A 20,112-nucleotide genomic window follows, 5' to 3' on the forward strand; every position below is an offset into this window, starting at 1 on the left:
CCTCCATTAAAACAATACAAACAAATGCTCAAGAGTTTTCAGGCAGTGGGATTCTGAACATTTAATTTAAGACAGACTTTTAGTTCTAGTCCCAGTTAATCTTTGGGGAAGCTAGTTAGCATCCTTAAATTTAAGATGTCTTAGAAAATAAAGTGCCTACCTTAAGGAGTCAAATGTGAGGAATAAATAAGTTAATGCGTATAAAGCATTTGGTAGAGTATGATATATGGTAAGTAAACACTTAAAGTATTGATTGTCATTATTGTGGGCTGTGTCATAAATAAAAGTTATTTCCAAGTAGGTATGGGCATAACAATCACTAGTAGGCAATTTTCAAAATGTACATCAGGGCCCCATTACCAGTAAAGATTTATTTTGTAGCTCTGAGTTATATACCAGCCATTTAAAAAGTTCAGAAATTATCATGATGTAGGTAAGGGTCACCCATGTAGTATTATCACTAAACTTGGTATCCAACTTAATGGATTCTTACATCATCTTAAACTCCCAAGAAATATCCCCTTCTTTATTTTATGGAATACTGACAGTTAGAGGAATTAAGTAAATTCCCAGGTGGTGCAGTAGTAAAGAATCTGCCTGCCAATGCAGAGACTAAAGAGTCTTGAGTTCTGTCCCTGGGTCAGGAAGAGTCCCCTGGAGGAGGAAATGGCAACCCTCTCCAGAATCCTTGCCTGGGAAATCCCGTGGACAGAGGAGTCTGGTGGGCTACAGTCCATGGGATCTCAAAGAGCCAAACACGACTGAGCAAATGAGCACAGCCCCTGATAAACAAGCTTTATTTGGATATCAACGCATTGGCTAGAACTGATGAAATTTTACAGACTGGAGTTGGTCAGAGAGAGGTGTTTGTTATATTTTATTTTACTGAAACCGTTCTGGAAATGTGCCTATGATTCCACTTTGGGGCACTGATTCCTGTCATTCACTTTCTTGCTAGGTGACCCAGGGTGACACCATGGTCCTTTAAAACACTAATTTGTCAGTTTTGTAAACTTTCAAGGACAGCTCTTTGCCATAGTTTTGGACTTGTCGATGAGGTTTACATAGCTTTACAGTTGACATTGATTTGTTCCATTCCATCTCAACATCAAGACTTGTTCTTCCCAGACTTATTGGATGCTTTGTTGTAAGCTTCCTATTATTACCCTGTCATCTGCTCCACCTTCCCTTCAGATTTGGCTTCGGAACCTGTCTTGGTGTGATGAAATTAGCGTCGCCCAGAGTTTGTGGCTATGAAGTCAACTCATTCCTGTGAAAGGGGAATTAAAAGTGATGTGAGAAAAAAGGTCACCCAGAATCACTTGATAACACGAATCCTTGATGGATGCAGCGATGAGGGCATCAGGGAGCAAAAATTCATCTACACAGTGGAAAACTCGTCTTTCATCTTTCCTGCAGAGAGTCCAGCCAGAGAACAGAGAACAATTCCTAGACTCTGATCCTCTCCAAGGGGAACATCTGAGGACAACAGTATAAGTTGATAATGACTATAATTCCCTCTCTAATATTTCAAAATACTTGAACAGTCATTTTGCTCCAGTATTGCAAGCAGAGTCACTAAGTAGATGTCCTGAAAGCATGGAATCTTAGAGCCTGAGAACAAATAGCAGTGAGAGCTTCCCTGGTGGCTCAGTGGTGAAGAATCTGCCTGCCAAGGCAGGAGACACAGGTTCGATCCCTGGTCTGGGAAGATTCCGCATGCCCCAGAGCAACTAATCCCATGCACCACAACTAGTGAGCCTGTGCTCTAGAGCCTGGGAGCCACGACTGCTGAGCCCACAGTGCACATCCACTGAGCCCACACACTCTAGAGCTAGTGCTTCGCAACAAGAGAAGTCTCCACGATGAGAAGCCCACACTCCACAACTCGACAGTCGCCCTTTCTCAGCACAACTAGAGAAAGGCATGCATTGCAACCAAGACCCAGCACACCCAAAAATAAATTTAAAAAAAAAAGAAATAGCAGTGATCTTCCATTATGTCCTTTTTCATAAAACTGATGTGATTGTGTTGATATCGGTGCTTCTAAAAACCAGGTCTCCTATGCAGAAAAGATGGCGAGACATAGGGGAGTGAAATATGCAGGGCATAGTGAGCCTTTCAGAGAAGGCAATGGAAACCCACTCCAGTACTCTTGCCTGGAAAATCCCACGGATGGAGGAGCCTAGTAGGCTGCAGTCCATGGGGTTGCTGATATGACTTAGCAGCAGCAACAGCAGCAGCAGTGAGCCTCTGAATGAAAGAGACAGTGTGCTGAGACTCCAGCAAGAGGCAGAGAGATATTAGGCCGTGGATGTTAGTCTTGGATATAGAGGATGGAAGAGATCAGGGGAGAGCAGAGATGTCTATCAGTTGAAGGGCTCATTGGATGGGCCAAGAGATCCCAATAAAGCCCACTGCTGCTGCTAAGTCACTTCAGTCGTGTCCGACTCTGTGTGACCCCATAGACGGCAGCCCACCAGGCTCCCCTGTCCCTGGGATTCTCAAGGCAAGAGTGGATTGAGAATGAAAAGGCAACTGGAGTGGGTTGCCATTTCCTTCTCCAATGCATGAAAGTGAAGTCGCTCAGTAGTGTGACCCTCAGCGACCCCATGGACTGCAGCCTTCCAGGCTCCTCCATCCATGGGATTTTCCAGGCAGGAGTACTGGAGTGGGGTGCCATTGTCTTCTCCGAATAAAGCCCACAACAGGCACCAAAATGGAATGTAGAGGCAGAGCATCAGTCCCCAGGAAGGTTGATTCCTTTAGAAGATGCTCCTATAAAGGCCGCAGGCCTGGAAATGATTGCTAACTTTATTACTGACCCAGGAATTCTCTCAAAATAAGACTAGGTCTGGACCCAAACTGAAGAAGTAGGAGGCAGCAGGGAAGTTGACCACGTCTAGAGGTATCAGACTTCAGGCTTTCAGTCTTCCTCACAGGACTGGCACCTTCTGTGGCTCATCACTCAGTTTTGCCTCCTCGTCTCACTTGGTTCAGGAGGGGCAAGCTTTCCTTGAGGACTCATTGAGGAGTGCCCTGGAGCCTCCACTGCGGCAGTTGCATGGATCAAAGCCCGTGCCCCTCACTGCTCTCCACGCTCATTCCCACCTCCATTCGTTAGCAAACATGAGCACTTGGCACTTGCACTTTGCACAACGGGACTGCCGTTGTGTGTCTCAGTGGGTCTGACCCTCAATATTGTTTTCTCTTACTGGACGGGGTGTTGATAAAGAAGCCTGGATGCCTGAGCATGTGTTTTCCACATACATAGCCTTGGGATTGTTTCAGTTTCCCCTTCCCACTTCAGCACAGTCGGTTTGTATCTTGAGTCCTTGGATTTCAGCAATCACATCAACACTGTTGTTGCTGTGTTGTTGTTTAGTCGCCAAGTCATGTCCGACTGTTTGTGACCCCATGGACTATGGCATGGCAGGCTCCTCTGTTCTCCATTACCTCCCAGAGCTTGCTCAAACTCATGTCCATTGAGTCGGTGATGCCATCCAACCATGTCATCCTCTGTCGTCTCCTTCTCCTCCTGCCTTCAGTCTTTCACAGCATCAGGGTCTTTTCCAATGAGTCAGCTCTTCATATCAAGTGGCTAAAGGAGTGGAGCTTCAGCGTCAGCATCAGAACTTCCAATGAATATTCAAAATCAACAGTGGGAAACACCTTTGTTTTACACCATCCAGCATCTCATCCATCTTCTCTGTTCTGCATTTCTGTCCAATCTCTTTTCCAGGAATAAAATCTGACAAATGTAGTTTTGCTTAACGCTCTGTTCAGTCTAAATTTTTCCACTGTTTCAAACCTCACTTGTATTTAGGATCCCAATTGAAAGTGTGCCACAATAGATAAAATATTTATTGAAGGAATTAATGAAACTGTGTGTACGTGTTTTCTGATTTCACTTTTGAGGCTGAATTAGCTAAGCCACTCAAGGGACATTACATGTTTTTATCCATTTAAAAATGTTTAATAAACTATTTAATTAAGTTAAATGAATTATTAATTCAGGATCTTTAGGAAAAAGTTATAAAACTATGTGATAATTTTTCTTATAAGAATCCTAATATAGTATGTGACTCAAAATGTGCTATTCTATTCCAGGAGAGAGAATCATTTAAATTTTACTCAATACATTTTAATGGACTTCACTTTCATACATCCACTCCTTCTATAAAGTTTTATAATCTCCAAAACAAGATAATTTCCACCTGCTTGAGAGATTAAGGTTGTCTGACAATACTTGCTTTTTCTTAAAACTTTTTTTTATCATAGGATGCCCTCTAATCCACCCATCAGACTTTTTGCAGAGGAAGTACAGATGTGTTACCATGTTGTGTTATTTTCAAGTGTAGAGCAAAGTGATTCAGTTATACATATGCTGTGCTCGGTCACTTCAGTCATGTCTGACTCCTTGAGACCCTATGGACTATAGCCCCTCAGGTTCCTCTGTCCATGGGATTCTCTAGGCAAGAACACCAATTCAGTTCAGTTCAGTTCAGTCGCTTAGTCGTGTCGGACTCTTTGCGACCCCATGAACTGCAGCACGCCAGGCCTCCCTGTCCATCAGAATAGGTTGTTATTCCCTTTTCCAAGGGATCTTCTTGACACAGGGATTGAAACGGAATCTCCTGCACTTTCCTGCATTGCAGGTGGATCCTTTACCCACTGAGCCACCCGGGAAGCCCAGTTACACATATACAAGTGTATATATTTATACTCTGTCAGGTTCCTTTCCACTATAGGTTATGACAGTTCCTTGTGCTGTACAATAGGTCTTTGTTGGTTGTATATTTTATACATAGGAGTTTGTATCTGTTAATCCCAGACTCCTAATTTATCCCTCCCCCCGCCCAGCCCTTCCTATGTAGTAACCATAAGTTTGTTTTGTATGTATGTGAGTGTGTTTCTATTTTGCAAATAAAAGTTCATTTGTAACAGTTATTTAGGCTTCGCATAAAAGTGGTCTTGTATGTATCTTTCTCTGTCTGATTTCACTTAGTATGATAATCTCTAAGTCTATAAATATTGCTGCAGATAGCATTATTTCATTGTTTTTTATGGATAGTAGTATTTCATGGTATATATTCTTATAATGTACATATATATATACATACATATAAACATGCAGCACATCTTTCTCCATTCATCTGTCAATGGACACTTAGTTTGATTCTGTGTCTTGGCTATTATAGGCAATGCTGCAGTGATCACCTACTGTTCTTAATTCCCATGAAATCCTAATTCCCCTGGACAGTTTCTAAATCACATTTTGTTTTTGTTTTTTTTTTGTTTTTTTTTAGAACTTTTATTTACTATAATTATTTTACAAAGAATTTAGTGTATTTACATTTTTAAATACACATATTAATGTATATGATTTGATGAGTTTGGACATATACATACACCCAGGATACCATCACTACCATAAAAGTGAAAGTAAAAGTTAAGTCGCTCAGTCGTGTCCGACTCTTTGCGACCCCATGGACTACAGCCTACCAGGTTCCTCGGTCCATGGGATTTTCCAGGCAAGAATACTGGAATGGGTTACCATTTCCTTCTCCACAATAAAAGTAATAAGCATATAAACATATCCATCACCTCAAAAAGTGTCCTTGTGTCCTTCTGCCTTTTATGAGGGGAAGGGGTTTTAGAAACACTAAAAATGAGATATGCTCTATTAACAAAGTTTTAAGTTAATTTTAACACTATTGTTAAATATAGGCACTCTCAAGACTTGTTCAGCTTCTATAACTGAGATGTTATACCCTTGAACAACTTCCCATTTACCCCACTCCCTAGGCCCTGGCAACTACCATTCTATTTTCTGCTTCTGTAAGTTTGACTATTTTAGATACCTTATGTAAGTGGAATCATCTAAATTTTTTTCTTTCTGTAGCTGACTTATTTCACTTAGCATAATGTCTTTCAGGTTGGTCCATGTTGTCACAAATAGTATAACTTTTTTCTTTTCTAAGGTCTTCCTTGGTAGGTCAGATAGTAAAGAATCTGCCTGCAATGCTGGAGACCCAGGTTTTATCCCTGGGTGGGAAAGATCCCCTGGAGAAGGAAATGGGAACCCACTGCAGTATTCTTGCCTGCAGAAATCTGTGGACAGAGGAGCCTGGAGGGCTACAGTCTATAAGGCTGCAAAGAGTTGAACTTGACTGAACGACTAAGTCTTTCACGGCCGAGTAATGTTGCCTTATATGTGTATGCCACATTTTCCTTATCCATTTGTCTCTGGGACATTAGAGTTACTTCCCTATCTTGACTACTGTGACTGATGCTGCAATAAATATGGGAGTCCTGGTATCTCCTTTAGATCCAAATTTCATTTCTTTTGGATGTTTACCCAGGAGTGGGATTGTCAGATCATATGGTAGTTCTGTTTTCAGTTTTTTAAAGAACCTCCATACCATTTTACATTTCCATCAACATGTGCAGTCTCTCTACACCCTTGCTAGTACTTGATGTCTTTTGCCCTCTGATACTCACCATCCCAGCAGTTATGAGATAACATCACACTGTGGTTTTGATTTGTATTCCTTGACAGTAGCAATGTTGAACTGCCTTTTTTAATATACCTGTTAGCATTTGTGTGTCTTCCTTGGAGAAATGGCTTTTCAAGTGCTTTACCCATTTTCTAACTGGTTTCTTTTCTTTCTTTAGCTACTGAGTTGTGTGAGTTCCTTATTTACTTTAGAAATGAACCCCTTTAAATATTTTCTACCGTCCTGTAGATTGCCTTTTCATTCTCTTGGCTATTTCCTCTGCTGAAAGGAAAAGTAACTTTTTCATTTGATTTAGTCCTACTTGTCTGTTTTTGTTTTTGTCTCCTGTGTTTTTGGTATATCATCTTTTATAGCCCAATTTATATCACCATTTCTCCCCTAAAACTTCCCAGGAGAAGGCCATCTTACTGGCCTTGTTACTCTTGTATTTTTTTTGCTAGTATCTCTTGTTTCTCTACCCTTCAAATCTAGATAGGCTTCAAAGAGCTTTCTTCACTGTTCTTTTCATATCTCTTTTCAGTCTCACCTTCACTGAATTAACTTAATCTCACATTATTCACTTACAACCAATACTACACATTTCACTGAATATATCTACGTTTATTTTTCCCATTAGGATACCCACCAGGCCTTATTAGCAATGTCCCTCTCTTGAATGCTCTTTCATCTCGAAGAATCTAATACCAGGAAATATTCAGTCCTGGGAGGTCTGTTCTCCCTCCAGATACCAAAATGAGTTAGAACTGGGAAAGGTTATCTTTCTACCCACATCACAAGGTGAGTACCTCCCACTGGAACAGAAGCTCCTTCATGGGGTGATGATGCCCTGGAGGATACTGTAGATGCCTGTAGACCATAGGAGTGCTCCAAGTTTGAGAGCTCCTCAGCTGTAGCTCAGAGAAGACAATGGCACCCCACTCCAGTACTCTTGCCTAGAAAATCCCATGGACGGAGGAGCCTGGTGGGCTGCAGTCCATGGGGTCGCGAAGAGTCGGACACGACTGAGCCACTTCACTTTCACTTTTCACTTTCACTTTTCACTTTCACACAATGGAGAAGGAAATGGCAACCCACTCCAGTGTTCTTGCCTGGAGAATCCCAGGGATGGGGGAGCCTGGTGGGCTGCTGTCTATGGGGTCACACAGAGTCTGACACGACTGAAGTGACTTAGCAGCTGAAGCAGCAGCAGCAGCTGTAGCTCTTCTAGTTACCAATTCTAAGGTCAGTTTTCAGTTCCAAGCATGAAACTACAAGTAGGACCAGTTCCATTGAGAGTTTCCATCCCCAACCATATGCTGTGGCAAAAAAAGCCCTTCCTTAGGTGCTTGGGTTGGAATAAAGTAGAAATGACTATAAAATAAGTGACAATGCAGTAAGGCATTTCGGAACCCAATCTCTAAAATTTATACAAATAAAAACTATTTAAATCAGTAAATGTGAAAGTTAATGAACCTCATAGTTTATACTGACATCATATGTCTTCTCTACATTATAGATGGCTGTGGTCTCTGGAACAAAATAGTTGACAGTACTGGGAATATTTAGACCATCCATTATTAATTATTTCATTCAACTTGTCTCTTCTCTATATCCAGATCTCCTAAAACATCATCTTTGATCTCATTGTCTTTCCTACTTTTGAAAGAAGAATTTCTTTCCTGGACAAGGCTAATCCTTTGATCTTAATTACCTCAGTGTTTTTGTAAAGGAAGAAAGAAAAACAGAACCTAAGAAAGAGCAGTTTTGTCATATTTATACAAGGACTTCCCTGGTAGCTCAGCTTGTAAAGAATCTGCCTGCAATGCAGGAGACTCTGATTTGATTCCTGGGTTGGGAAGATCCCCTGGAGAAGGGATAGGCTACCCACTCCAGTATTCCTGGTCTTTCCTGGTGGCTCAGTTGGTAAAGAATACACCTGCAATATGGGAGACCTGGGTTCCATCCCTGGGTTGGGAAGATCCCCTGGAGAAGGGAATGGCTACCCATTCCAGTATTCTGGCCTGGAGAATTCCATAGACTGTGTGGTCCATGGGGTTGCAAAGAGTCTTACACAACTGAATGACTTTCACTTTCCCTTTCCCCCTATACAAGGCAATACATGTAAAGCACTTAGCTCAGTGCAGATACATTTATTTAATAGATATTTATTGAGACTCTATGATGCCCCAGGACTGTCCTAGATATGATATACAATGGCAGCTCAGCAGGAGATGTTTCCTCCTTATATGCTGACTAGTAATGCAATCAGTAGTAAGTCCTTAATGAATATTTTTCCTCCAGTTTTATTATTATTTTTATCTTATTTTAATAATAAAATATATAATTTTAGATGCAGAAGAGAAACCTCCTCCTTCCTTGAAGATCTTGATATATAATATGTATTCCATAGAAAAACACAGAAGGAAAATTCACTAAATTCCTTGTTTCACATATGCAATGACAAAGTAAACATTTATGGGAGGGACATCTTTTAAAAGGCAATGAATTGAGTCAATTTCCTAAATGGAGAAAATGCCATTTCAATTAAAAAGTCATGCAGTCAAAAGGAAAAAATAACCCAAAATTAGCTCTATTTTTAATAATGTAGTAGTGAGCAATATTTAAGAAAATGAGTAAAAACTTAACTATTTAGCTGTTTAGTAATATGTTTAATATGAATTTTTAATACAATAGGAAAAAAGCATTTACAAATCATGCATGATGGAATAATAGCTAATTCTTAAAAACCTTTCAGCTAAGAAAATAACAGTGCCTAGAAATACCTTCCCACCTAAAACAACAAAAAATATCTATGTACAAACAAATTAGGAAAACCAGTTTTTAAAACACTGAACTTTAAGCAATGAAGGACAGTGATTCTTTAAAAAAAATTATTGAAGTATATTAGATATATACGTATATTCTTTTTCAGATTATTTTCCCTTGTACATTATTACAAAATATTGAATATAGTTGCCTGTGCAGCAGCTCACTGTTGGTTAACTATTTTATATATTATAGCGTGTATGGTTTGAATGTGTGAGTGTATGTGTGAAAGAAACAAAACTCTATAAGACAAGTTTTATTTCTCAAAAATGCATTGTGTGTATGTTACCAAAACCTATATGTGTGTGTGTGTTTGTGTGTATGTGTGTGTGCGTGTGTGCATTATATATATAGATTATGTATAAGGCATCCCAGGTGGCACTGGCATAGTTATTAAGAATCATCCTACCAGTGCAAGAGACACAAGAGACAAGGATTCACTTCCTGGGTCAGGAAGATAAAGATTCATTATATATATAGATTGTGTTTGTGTATATATATATATTTATATTTATATACATATGTGTATATATATATATTGTTTTATATACATATATAAATCATTTTGCTAAGAACCTGAACCTAACACAATATTGTAAATTAATTATGTGCTTAGTTGTTCAGTCGTGTCTGACTCTTTGCAACCCCATGGACTATAGCCCACCAGGATCCTCCATCCATAGGGATTCTCCAGGCAAGAATACTGGAGTGGATTATGCCCTCCTCATAATATATAATAATAGAGTTTTATTACTTATACAAGAATGGCAAATACATGGCATGTATTATTTCCTGTCAATACAATACGTGTGTGTGCTTAGTGGCTCAGTCGTGTCTAACTCTTTGTGACCCCATGGGGTGTAGCCCACCAGGCTCCTCTGTCCATGAAATTCTCCAGGCAAGGATACTCGAGTGAGTTTCCATCCCCTCCTCCAGGGCATCTTCCCAACCCCAGGATCAAACCCAGGTCTCCCGCATTGCAGGTGGATTCTTTACCATCTGAGCCATCTAGGACTTCAGTTTAAAAAAAAGAAAAAAAAAAGATTCTTAAAGAGACAAAAGCAAATGTGGTGAGCCTTACAATTGCCCTGGCTTACTGCCTTGAGAGAATTTCCCTGCAGCAGTGGAGAAAGGGGGACCCAGGCAGAGCCCTGAGGACTCCCTGAGCTGGGGAGAAGGTACTGAGGGTCTAGGGAGTAAAGGTGGCTGGAATTTGCAGGGAAAATAGGAAAAAGGTGATTCCTGCACAGAAAGAAAAGCCTTGAGATCCGTTGAGGGTCCCCTTCAACTAGGCAGCAGAGAAATGAGAAGCCCGTGTACTTGCGGGAACCACCAGAGAGCAGGGGAAGAACTACCCTGAAAGGATGGTCGGGAATAGTCCCTGGTGCTCACACTGGGACCAGAAATACATGCTTACACCCTCCAGCCAAGCTGGGAAATCCCATAATTCACAGACCATTGAGTACACAGAAAGGTCTGCCTAGGTAGGGTAGAGTAATTAACTCTGGACTAAATGATGCTCTGTTTCCTTAACAAGTCTTAAATACCAGACTCAGATGTATCAAATTAGTTCCAAGTAGCTTCACTGTGTCCCAGAACAGAGCTTAAGGCATTTGCAGGAATATGAAGATGCCCAAAACACAACAGGGTAAAATTCAAAATGTATTATGTTCCATCAAAGATCACATGTGCAGAAAAGTGAAAATGGGGCCCATGCTGAGGAGAAAAATCAATCAGTTGAAACTGACACAGATGCTAGAATTAGCAAATAAGGATAGTAAAATATTTTTTATGTGTGTATTCCATATGTTCATAAATTGGGACATGGAAGATATAAGAAATACCCAAATTAAAGTTCCAGAGATCTTTAATTCATTAGTGTCTAAGATTAAAAATATACTCCATGGGACTGATGGTAGATTAGACATCACAGAAGAAGGGATCAGTTAACTTGAAAACACCAATAAAACCAAACAATGTGAAACACAAAGAAAGAAAAAAAAAAAAACTTTTAAAAGTGGAAAAAGGAATCCATAACTGTGGGACAATTCCAAATGGCCTAATGTACACTTAATTTTAGTCAACAAAGGAGAGCATATAGTGGGTAAGAAAAAAAAATTTTTTTGAAGAGCTAATGGCTGAAAAAGTTCCATATTTGATAGAAACTATAAATTAACAGACCCAAGAAACCAAATGGACCCCAAGTATAGGAAACCCAAAGAAAGCTGCTTGCAAAGAACTTCATAAGGAGTTATCCAACACTGGTGGTAAAGAGAAAGTCTCAAGCGGAGTCAGAACAAAAAAGACACTATATTCAAAGACGTGAAGGTAGGAAAGGCCGTAGTTTTGCATTGTTTTGTTAGAAACACTAAGTGCAAGAGAAGACAGTGAAACAAACCTGTCTTTCAAAGATGAGGGCAAAATGAAAACTTCATTAGGCTGTAAATCAGAAATAATAAATCACTGAAGGAACCACATTACAAGAAATATTAAAAGAAGTCTTTCTGACAGAAGAAAAATGATACCAGATGGAAATAAATCTATACAGATGAAGAGCACTGGATATTGTGACTATAGGTTTGGAAGGCAGCTTACATGAAACAAAGTCTCCTAATACCCTCCACCCATAAAAATGGTGTGAAAAAGTATATGAGTAGTGAGGCCACAGTCTCCAGCAAGCACACCCAAGATTAGTGTTTATTCTATTAGAAACCCAGGAAGGTTTATAAATCCTGATTCAGATTGTCTTGCCATATTAGAGACTCTTCAAGAAAAACAAGAGTAAGGACTCAGACAATAAAATTGTAAATGAAAGAGAAGTTACAACTGACACCACAGAAATAAGAGGCTCATAAGCGACTACTACAAGCAACTACATGCCAATAAAATGGACAACCTGGAAGAAATGGACAAATTCTTGGAAAAGTACAGCTGTCCAAGACTTAACAAGGAAGAAATAAAAATGTGAACTAACCAATCACAAGTAATGAAACTGTGATTAAAGACCTTTCAACAAAGTCCAAGATTGAATGACATCACAGGCAAATTCTATTAAAAATTTAGAGAGGCGCTAACACGTATCTTCTCAAATTCTTCCTCTAAATCACAGAGGAAGGAACACTTCCAAACTCATTCTATGAGGCCAGAGTTACTCTGATACCAAAAGCAGACAAAGGTATAGCAAAAAGAAAATTATAGGCCATTATGGCTGATGAACATAGACACAAAAATCCTCAACAAAATACTAGCAAACAGAATCCAACAACACGTGAAAAGGATCATACATCATGATCCAGTAGGATTTATCCCAAGGATGCAAGGATTATTTGAGATATGCCACAGTCAATGTGACAAACCATATTAAAAAACTGATGAATCAAAATCATAGTATCATCTCAATAGATGCAGAAAGAAACTTTTGTCAAAACTTAAGACTCATTGTTTATAAAACTCTCCAGAAAGTGGGCACAGAGTGGGCACCTACTGCAACATCATAAAAGCTATATATGATAGATAACACTGCAAACATCATTCTCAATGATGAAAAATTGAAAGCATTTCCTCTAAGATTACAAGGATGTCCACTCTTAGCACCATAATTCATTATACTTTTGGAAATCCTAGACACGGCAATCAGAGAATAAAAAGAAATAAAAAGAGTCCAAATTGGAAAGAAGTAAAGCTGTCACTGTTTGTAGATGATGTAATATTATACATAGAAAATCCTGAAAATGCTGCCAGAAAATTATTAGAGTTCATCAGTAAATCTGGTGAAGTTGCAGGGTACAAAAGTAATGCACATAAATGTCTTGCATTTCTATCCACTAACAACAAGAGATTAGAAACAGAAATTAAGGAAACAATTCCATTTACCATCACAATGAAAAGAATAAAATGTCTCAGAATAAACCTACTGAAGGGGGCAAAAGACGTACTTAGAAAACTATAAGATGCTGATGAAAGAAATCGAAGATGACACATACAGATGGTGATACACCCTGTTTTTGGTTTGTAAGAGTCAATATTGTAAAAATGACTGTACTACCCAAAGCAATCTACTGATTCAATGCAATATGTATCAAATTACCAATGACATTTTTCATTGAACTAGAACAAAAATATTATAAAATTTGTATGGAAACACAGAAGACACTGAATAGACAAGGCAGTCTTGAGGAAGAAAAAGGAACTGGAGGAATTGGATGTCCTGATTTCAGACTAAAATACTACAAAGCCATGGTAATCAAGAGAGTATGGCCCTGGTGCAACAAGAAGAAATATAGACAAGTGAAATAGGATAGAAAGCCCAGAGTTAACCCCACACACTTATGGTCACCTTGTCTATGACAAGGGAGTGAAAAATATACAATGAAGAAAAGACAGGCTCTTCAATAAGTGGTGCTGGGAAAACTGGACAGCTACATATAAAAGAATGAAATTAGAACACTCCCTAACACCATACACCAAAATAAACTCAAAATGGATCAAAGACCTAAGTGTAGAACAGGATATTATTACAACTCTTACAGGTAAACATAGAATATTCTTTGATATAAATCACAGCAAGCTCATTTTTATTCCACCTCCTATAGTAATAAAAACAATAATAAACAAATGAGAACTAATTTAATCTAAAAGCTTTTTCACAGCAAAAGAAGCCATGAACAAAACAAAATCAACTGTCAAAATGGGAGAAAATATTTGCAAATATTTGGTAACTGTGGGGAAAAGGAGAGGGGGAGGGTCACCGTAGAAGTTGTTGTTTAGTCCCTAAGTCTTGTCTGACTCTTTTGTGACTCTTTTAGGCTCCCCAAGGAGCCTACCAAGGTCCTTGGTCAATGGGATTTTCCAGGCAAGAATACTAGAGTGGTTTGCCACTTCCTTCTCCAGGGGATAGTCCAGACTGAGGGACTGAACCCACATCTCCTGCAGGTGAATTCTTTACCACTGAGCTACCTGGGAAGCCCCCACTATTCGGGTAGGAGATTTAAAAGTGGGATTGTGTGAAAAAGTATAAACTACTAAAACAATAAAGAAACCATTGCCATTGCATAACCAAATTAAAGACAAATAAAATGAAGATGAAATAAAATAATCTGCTCTTGTGGAAAAGAGCAAGGGTATTTTTAATATATTTAGAGGACACATTCAGTTCAGTCGCTCAGTCGTGTCTGACTCTTTGTGACCCCAGGAATCGCAGCACGCCAGGCCTCCCTGTCCATCACCAACTCCCTGAGTTCACCCAGACTCCACGTCCATTGAGTCAGTGATGCCATCCAGCATTCTCATCCTCTGTTGTCCCCTTCTCCTCCTGCCCCCGCCAGCATCAGAGTCTTTTCCAATGAGTCAACTCTTCGAATGAGGTAGCCAAAGTACTGCAGTTTCAGCTTTAGCATCATTCCTTCCAAAGAAATCCCAGGGCTGATCTCCTTCAGAATGGACTGGTTGGATCTCTTGCAGTCCAATGGACTCTCAAGAGTCTTCTCCAACACCACAGTTCAAAAGCATCAATTCTTCGGTGCTCAGCTTTCTTCACAGTCCAACTCTCACATCCATACATGACCACTGGAAAAACCATAGCCTTGACTGGACAAACCTTTGTTGGCAAAGTAATGTCTCTGCTTTTGAATATGCTATCTAGGTTGGTCATAACTTTTCTCCCAAGGAGTAAGCGTCTTTTAATTTCATGGCTGCAGTCACCATCTGCAGTGATTTTGGAGCGCAAAAAAATAAAGTCTGACACTGTTTCCACTTTTTCCCCATCTATTTCCCATGAAATGGTGGGGCCAGATGCCATCATCTTCATTTTCTGAATGTTGAGCTTTAAGCCAACTTTTTCACTCTCCACTTTCACTTTCATCAAGAGGCTTTTGAGTTCCTCTTCACTTTCTGCCATAAGGGTGGTGTCATCTGCATATCTGAGGTTATTGATATTTCTCCCGGCAATCTTGAGTCCAGCTTGTGCTTCTTCCAGTCCAGCGTTTCTCATTATGTACTCTGTATATAAGTTAAATAAGCAGGGTGACAATATACAGCCTTGACGTACTCTTTTCCTATTTGGAACCAGTCTGTTGTTCCATGTCCAGTTCTAACTTCCTGACCTGCATACAAATTTCTCAAGAGGCAGATCAGGTAGTCTGGTATTCCCATCTCTTTCAGAATTTTCCACAGTTGATTGTGATCCACATAGTCAAAGGCTTTGGCATAGTCAATAAAGCAGAAATAGATGTTTTTCTGGAACTCTCTTGCTTTTTCCATGATCCAGCAGATGTTGGCAATTTGATCTCTGGTTCCTCTGCCTTTTCTAAAACCAGCTTGAACATCAGAAAGTTCACGGTTCACATATTGCTGAAGCCTGGCTTGGAGAATTTTGAGCATTACTTTACTAGCGTATGAGATGAGTGCAATTGTGCGGTAGTTTGAGCATTCTTTGGCATTGCCTTTCTTTGGGATTGGAATGAAAACTGACCTTTTCCAGTCCTGTGGCCACTGCTGAGTTTTCCAAATTTGCTGGCATACTGAGTGCAGCACTTTCACAGCATCATCTTTCAGGTTTTGAAATAGCTCAACTGGAATTCCATCACCTCCACTAGCTTTGTTTGTAGTGATGCTTTCTAAGGCCCACTTGACTTCACATTCCAGGATGTCTGGCTCTAGGTCAGTGATCACACCATTGTGATTATCTGGGTTGTGAAGACCTTTTTTGTATAGTTCTTCTGTGTATTCTTGCCATCTCTTCTTAATATCTTCTGCTTCTGTTAGGTGCATACCATTTCTGTCCTTTATCGAGCCCATCTTTGCATGAAATGTTCCCTTGGTATCTCTAATTTTCTTGAAGAGATCTCTAGTCTTTCCCATTCTGTTGTTTTCCTCTATTTCTTTGCATTGATTGCTGAGGAAGGCTTTCTTATCTCTTCTTGCTATTCTTGGGAACTCTGCATTCAGAGGACACATTAGGTCGTACTTTTTAAAGATTTCACTCTAGAGCATCCCATGGTAGCAAATAAAATGAACTCATCTTTTCTGGGAAGACAAAGCCCTGTAATGTTGGGAGTTTTAGTTCTTCCAAATTGACCCCCACCCTGTTTTTCAGTATTTTTCAGCATTCTTAGAAGTTTTCCGATCCCCAAAACACAAATGTGCAAATAATTTGTTTTTTAAAAGAAGTTAATTGTGATATTGTGAAAACCTTTTCTGAATTTTTTAAGATAAAATAAGTAATTTGCTGTAATTATGTTTATTAAAAAACTGAAGTATATGGAAAAATAAAACATAAAGATTAAAATATGATATAAGAGTCCTGTAGTTGAAACAGTCAAAATCCTTGATGTACTGAATGAAGCATTTTTCATTAAAAGTAACCTTTGCACAGTGGGTTTTAGGTAGCTTTATAGAAACATTCTTCCTTGATTTCGTTGACTGTTTTATAAGGTGATGTATCAAGTACTGCAAAGGTTATTCACTTCGTAGTTCACCACATAATTAGACCTTTGTAATTAGAATTATTGTCCTTGTTGTTCTACTGAAATGTAAAGAATGAAACATGAAGCTTTAAAAGCATTATTTTCCTTCATCTGTAATATGTAAGTAACATGAAGATGAAATTAGTATATTGAGACAACTAGATGGCCAGTAGGGACTAAACTCAATACTCCAAATCATATAAAAATAGTTTCTTTATTATGGGTTTCACTTTTTGTGACAGGAGTATTAATATCTGTTGGGTACTGGACATTTGCCAGACATACCACAGGCTTATTCTTCATGGTCAGTGTCTCATTTAATCTTCACCTCAACCTAATAAGTGTTGTAAACCCATTTTACAGGTAATGAAACTAATCTTTAGAAAAACTCAACAGCTCATTCAAGGCCCTGAGACTGACAGGTTCCAGGACTGTGATATGAACTCGGGTCTGTCTAAAATTCTCATCCTTCTTCAAGCCCGCATCAGCAACCTCTGCTTCTCAAATTGGACGTCTTGGGAAAAAAAAAAAATCCTAGTTTTCCCCTTGACCATCCTGTCTTTTTGGTCTGATTTCCACTTTCTGTATAGTTGTTAGAATTTATCTTTTTGGTGGTTTTATTTCAGGAATTACAGTTTGAAAGGCTGACCCGAGAACTGGAGGCAGAACGCCAGATCGTCGCCAGCCAACTGGAGCGATGCAAGCTTGGATCGGAGACGGGCAGCATGAGCAGCGTCAGGTACTGGGCACTCTGCTCCTCGGGGCTGGGCTTTGCTTTGCCAGTGGAAGGAAATTGTGGTGTTTATCTTCTCCTTACAAGCCTAGTGGTGGCATTAGAACACTCAGTCAAATGTTGGAAAGGAATTGTAACTGACCTGATTTAAGATGTTCAAAAGGTGTCCGAAGTGATTTGTGCTTGAATCTCTTTTCACAAAATGCACACTTGCCCTGAATGCAAAGTACATGTCGTTTTACATAAAAAGGAGGCTTTGCATTTAGTAAGTTTGCTGGAAATGAGAAGATGATATGTCACAGTCTCTCCGTTTGGTTCTTTTTTTTTCTGAATGATCAAGAGTTGCAGGTTCTGGAAATGAAAGAGAGAAGGTTTTGATCTAACTTGCATTGTTTGCTAATATACAATGCTACAGTAGAAAATTGCTCCTCAAACATCAACTGCACATGCAATTTCTGTGTGTGAAAACATTTCATAGATAGAATGATTATTCAATTACGCTTGGTATGAGATTATGAAATATTTAAAAACAAACCTTCGTCACTTGACCACAAAATAAATTATCTGCCTAAGGACCATGTTTCCATATTTAAAAATAGAAGTGTGTGCGTGAAAGAAACATAAATAAAGCTCTATAAGATGACTTTTATTTCTAAAAGTGCATTGTACTTTCTTGTCATGTTGTTCTATATTGTGGTTTTGACGTGCTACATTTTCAGGGAGGTATCTTCTCTCTTGAGAACCCTGCCATACTCTTTGGCCTTCTGTTCAACTGCATTGTTGGTTACATCACTGCACCCACAGTCCATTGTTGAGAACTGGTCACATGGCCCCTTCATAAATGGAAATGGGCAGGGATTCCTAGTCTTGGGGTCTATGGCCACTCTGCCCAGGAAGCAGAAATGTGAGTTTAAGAGTCTTAACCAACTACGGCCACAAGGAATGAAAACATCCTTGAGTCCATTGCTCTAAAATATTCTATCACTGTAAGGTTTGTTTGTAGTTGGAATGTTTTCTTGTTAGAGCCTCCTGCCATTAGTCTTCTAACATTGTTCTTTTCTTTGTTTAACAATGATTACCGTTCAAAGGAAATCATTGCACCATTTGTTGTCAGACTAAATTACTCTGAAATATCCTTTTCGGTTGCGTTTGGGGTGTGTGAAAGCATATCAGCTTCGGCATCTGAACACCTAAGCGATGTAGAGCTGCAGATACAGATCCATTGTGATCTCTTCAACTCCTCATAGACTTGTCTGAACATCCAAATTAACTAAAGCAGGATGGACAAGAAAAAGGGGAAGTAATTTGTGTCCACTTGAAATTGTTTTCAGAAGGTTGGCCGGTTGAAGATGTTGAGGTTAAAGTGTGGAGAAAAATAATATTTGTAAGTGTGTATTCGATTTAATACAGGGATTTGCGTATATTGGAGGAGCTTTTTTCAGTGGTGAACATCACCTGAGTAGCTAAGTCTGTCAGGATTTTCAGGTCCATAAACACTGTCAAATTGACATCTGCATCTTCATTTGTTTTGAAACCCATTGTTTCACTACTGGTCAGATCACCTTTTCCATTCAGTTCAATTCAGTTCAGTCGCTCAGTCATGTCCAACTCTTTGTGATCCCATGAATCGCAGCATGCCAGGCCTCCCTGTCCATCACCAACTCCTGGAGTTTACTCAGACTCATGTCATCAAGTCAGTGATGCCATCCAGCCATCTCATCCTCTGTCATCCCCTTCTCCTCCCACCTTCAATCTTTCCCAGCATCAGGGTCTTTTCTAATGAGTCAGTTCTTCGCATCAGGTGGCCAAAGTATTGGAGTTTCAGCTTCAGCATCAGTCCTTCTAATGAATACCCAGGACTGATCTCCTTTAGGATGGACTGGTTGGATCTCCTTGAAGTCCAAGGGACTCTCAAGAGTCTTCTCCAACGCCACAGATCAAGTTCCATTCATATTCCTGATATTTCTGTGTGATACTTTTGCGTATTCTCCACCTTGTATTTTGTTTCACCCACCACTAGCCCTTGGTAGCAGCAGGTCTGGGGGACCATGCTGTGTCCTGTGTCTTAATTTCCAACTGCTGATTGGATCAGAAATGGGTATCTGACCCAAGGGTGACTCATCCAGTAAGAGGCCTGTAAGAAATCAGTCTTGCACTCTTGAGAATGTGAAGTAGGTGACCCCAAATCTCTGTTACCTAATGGATTGTGCTAGGAAACGGTTGCCATGTGGATTGGGTACTGGTGGAGGAATCTACGGTAATACAGAGTGAATACGATAATACAGGAATCTACGGTAATACAGAATCCTACAGAGAGAGACTATGGTTCCTGGTAGTCAGAGACCAGGTTAGTTCCCATTAGGGACTGGCTGCATTTAGATGTTGCATCCGTGAGATTACCTTTTAAATTCCTAAAATCTTTTCTCCTCCTTCATTTGATTTGATTGAGTTGATAATTTTTCTGAGGTCTAGCATTTCATGAATAGAATACATCAGTGAACTACCAAAGTAGACAGAAAAATTACCCCATGACAACTTGTGATCGTTTATACTGTATCTTGTATTCCTATCTCAGCCTGTGATACATAAT

At 39.5% G+C, this 20,112-nt stretch overlaps 1 protein-coding gene across 2 annotated transcripts in view; it reads left to right on the forward strand.

The window, feature by feature from the left end:
* Nucleotides 1-20,112, forward strand: part of CTNND2 (catenin delta 2) — a 1,102,711-nt gene that overhangs the window by 397,361 nt on the left and 685,238 nt on the right. For both annotated transcript variants that reach the window (XM_027520452.1, XM_027520453.1), the window contains exon 3: nt 17,416-17,528. In XM_027520452.1, coding sequence (XP_027376253.1) covers nt 17,416-17,528 — 113 coding nt within the window. The remainder of the gene's footprint in view (nt 1-17,415; nt 17,529-20,112) is intronic.

This window comes from Bos indicus x Bos taurus, chromosome 20 (genome assembly GCF_003369695.1).
Source record: "Bos indicus x Bos taurus breed Angus x Brahman F1 hybrid chromosome 20, Bos_hybrid_MaternalHap_v2.0, whole genome shotgun sequence".
NCBI classification, from domain to species: Eukaryota; Metazoa; Chordata; class Mammalia; order Artiodactyla; family Bovidae; genus Bos; species Bos indicus x Bos taurus.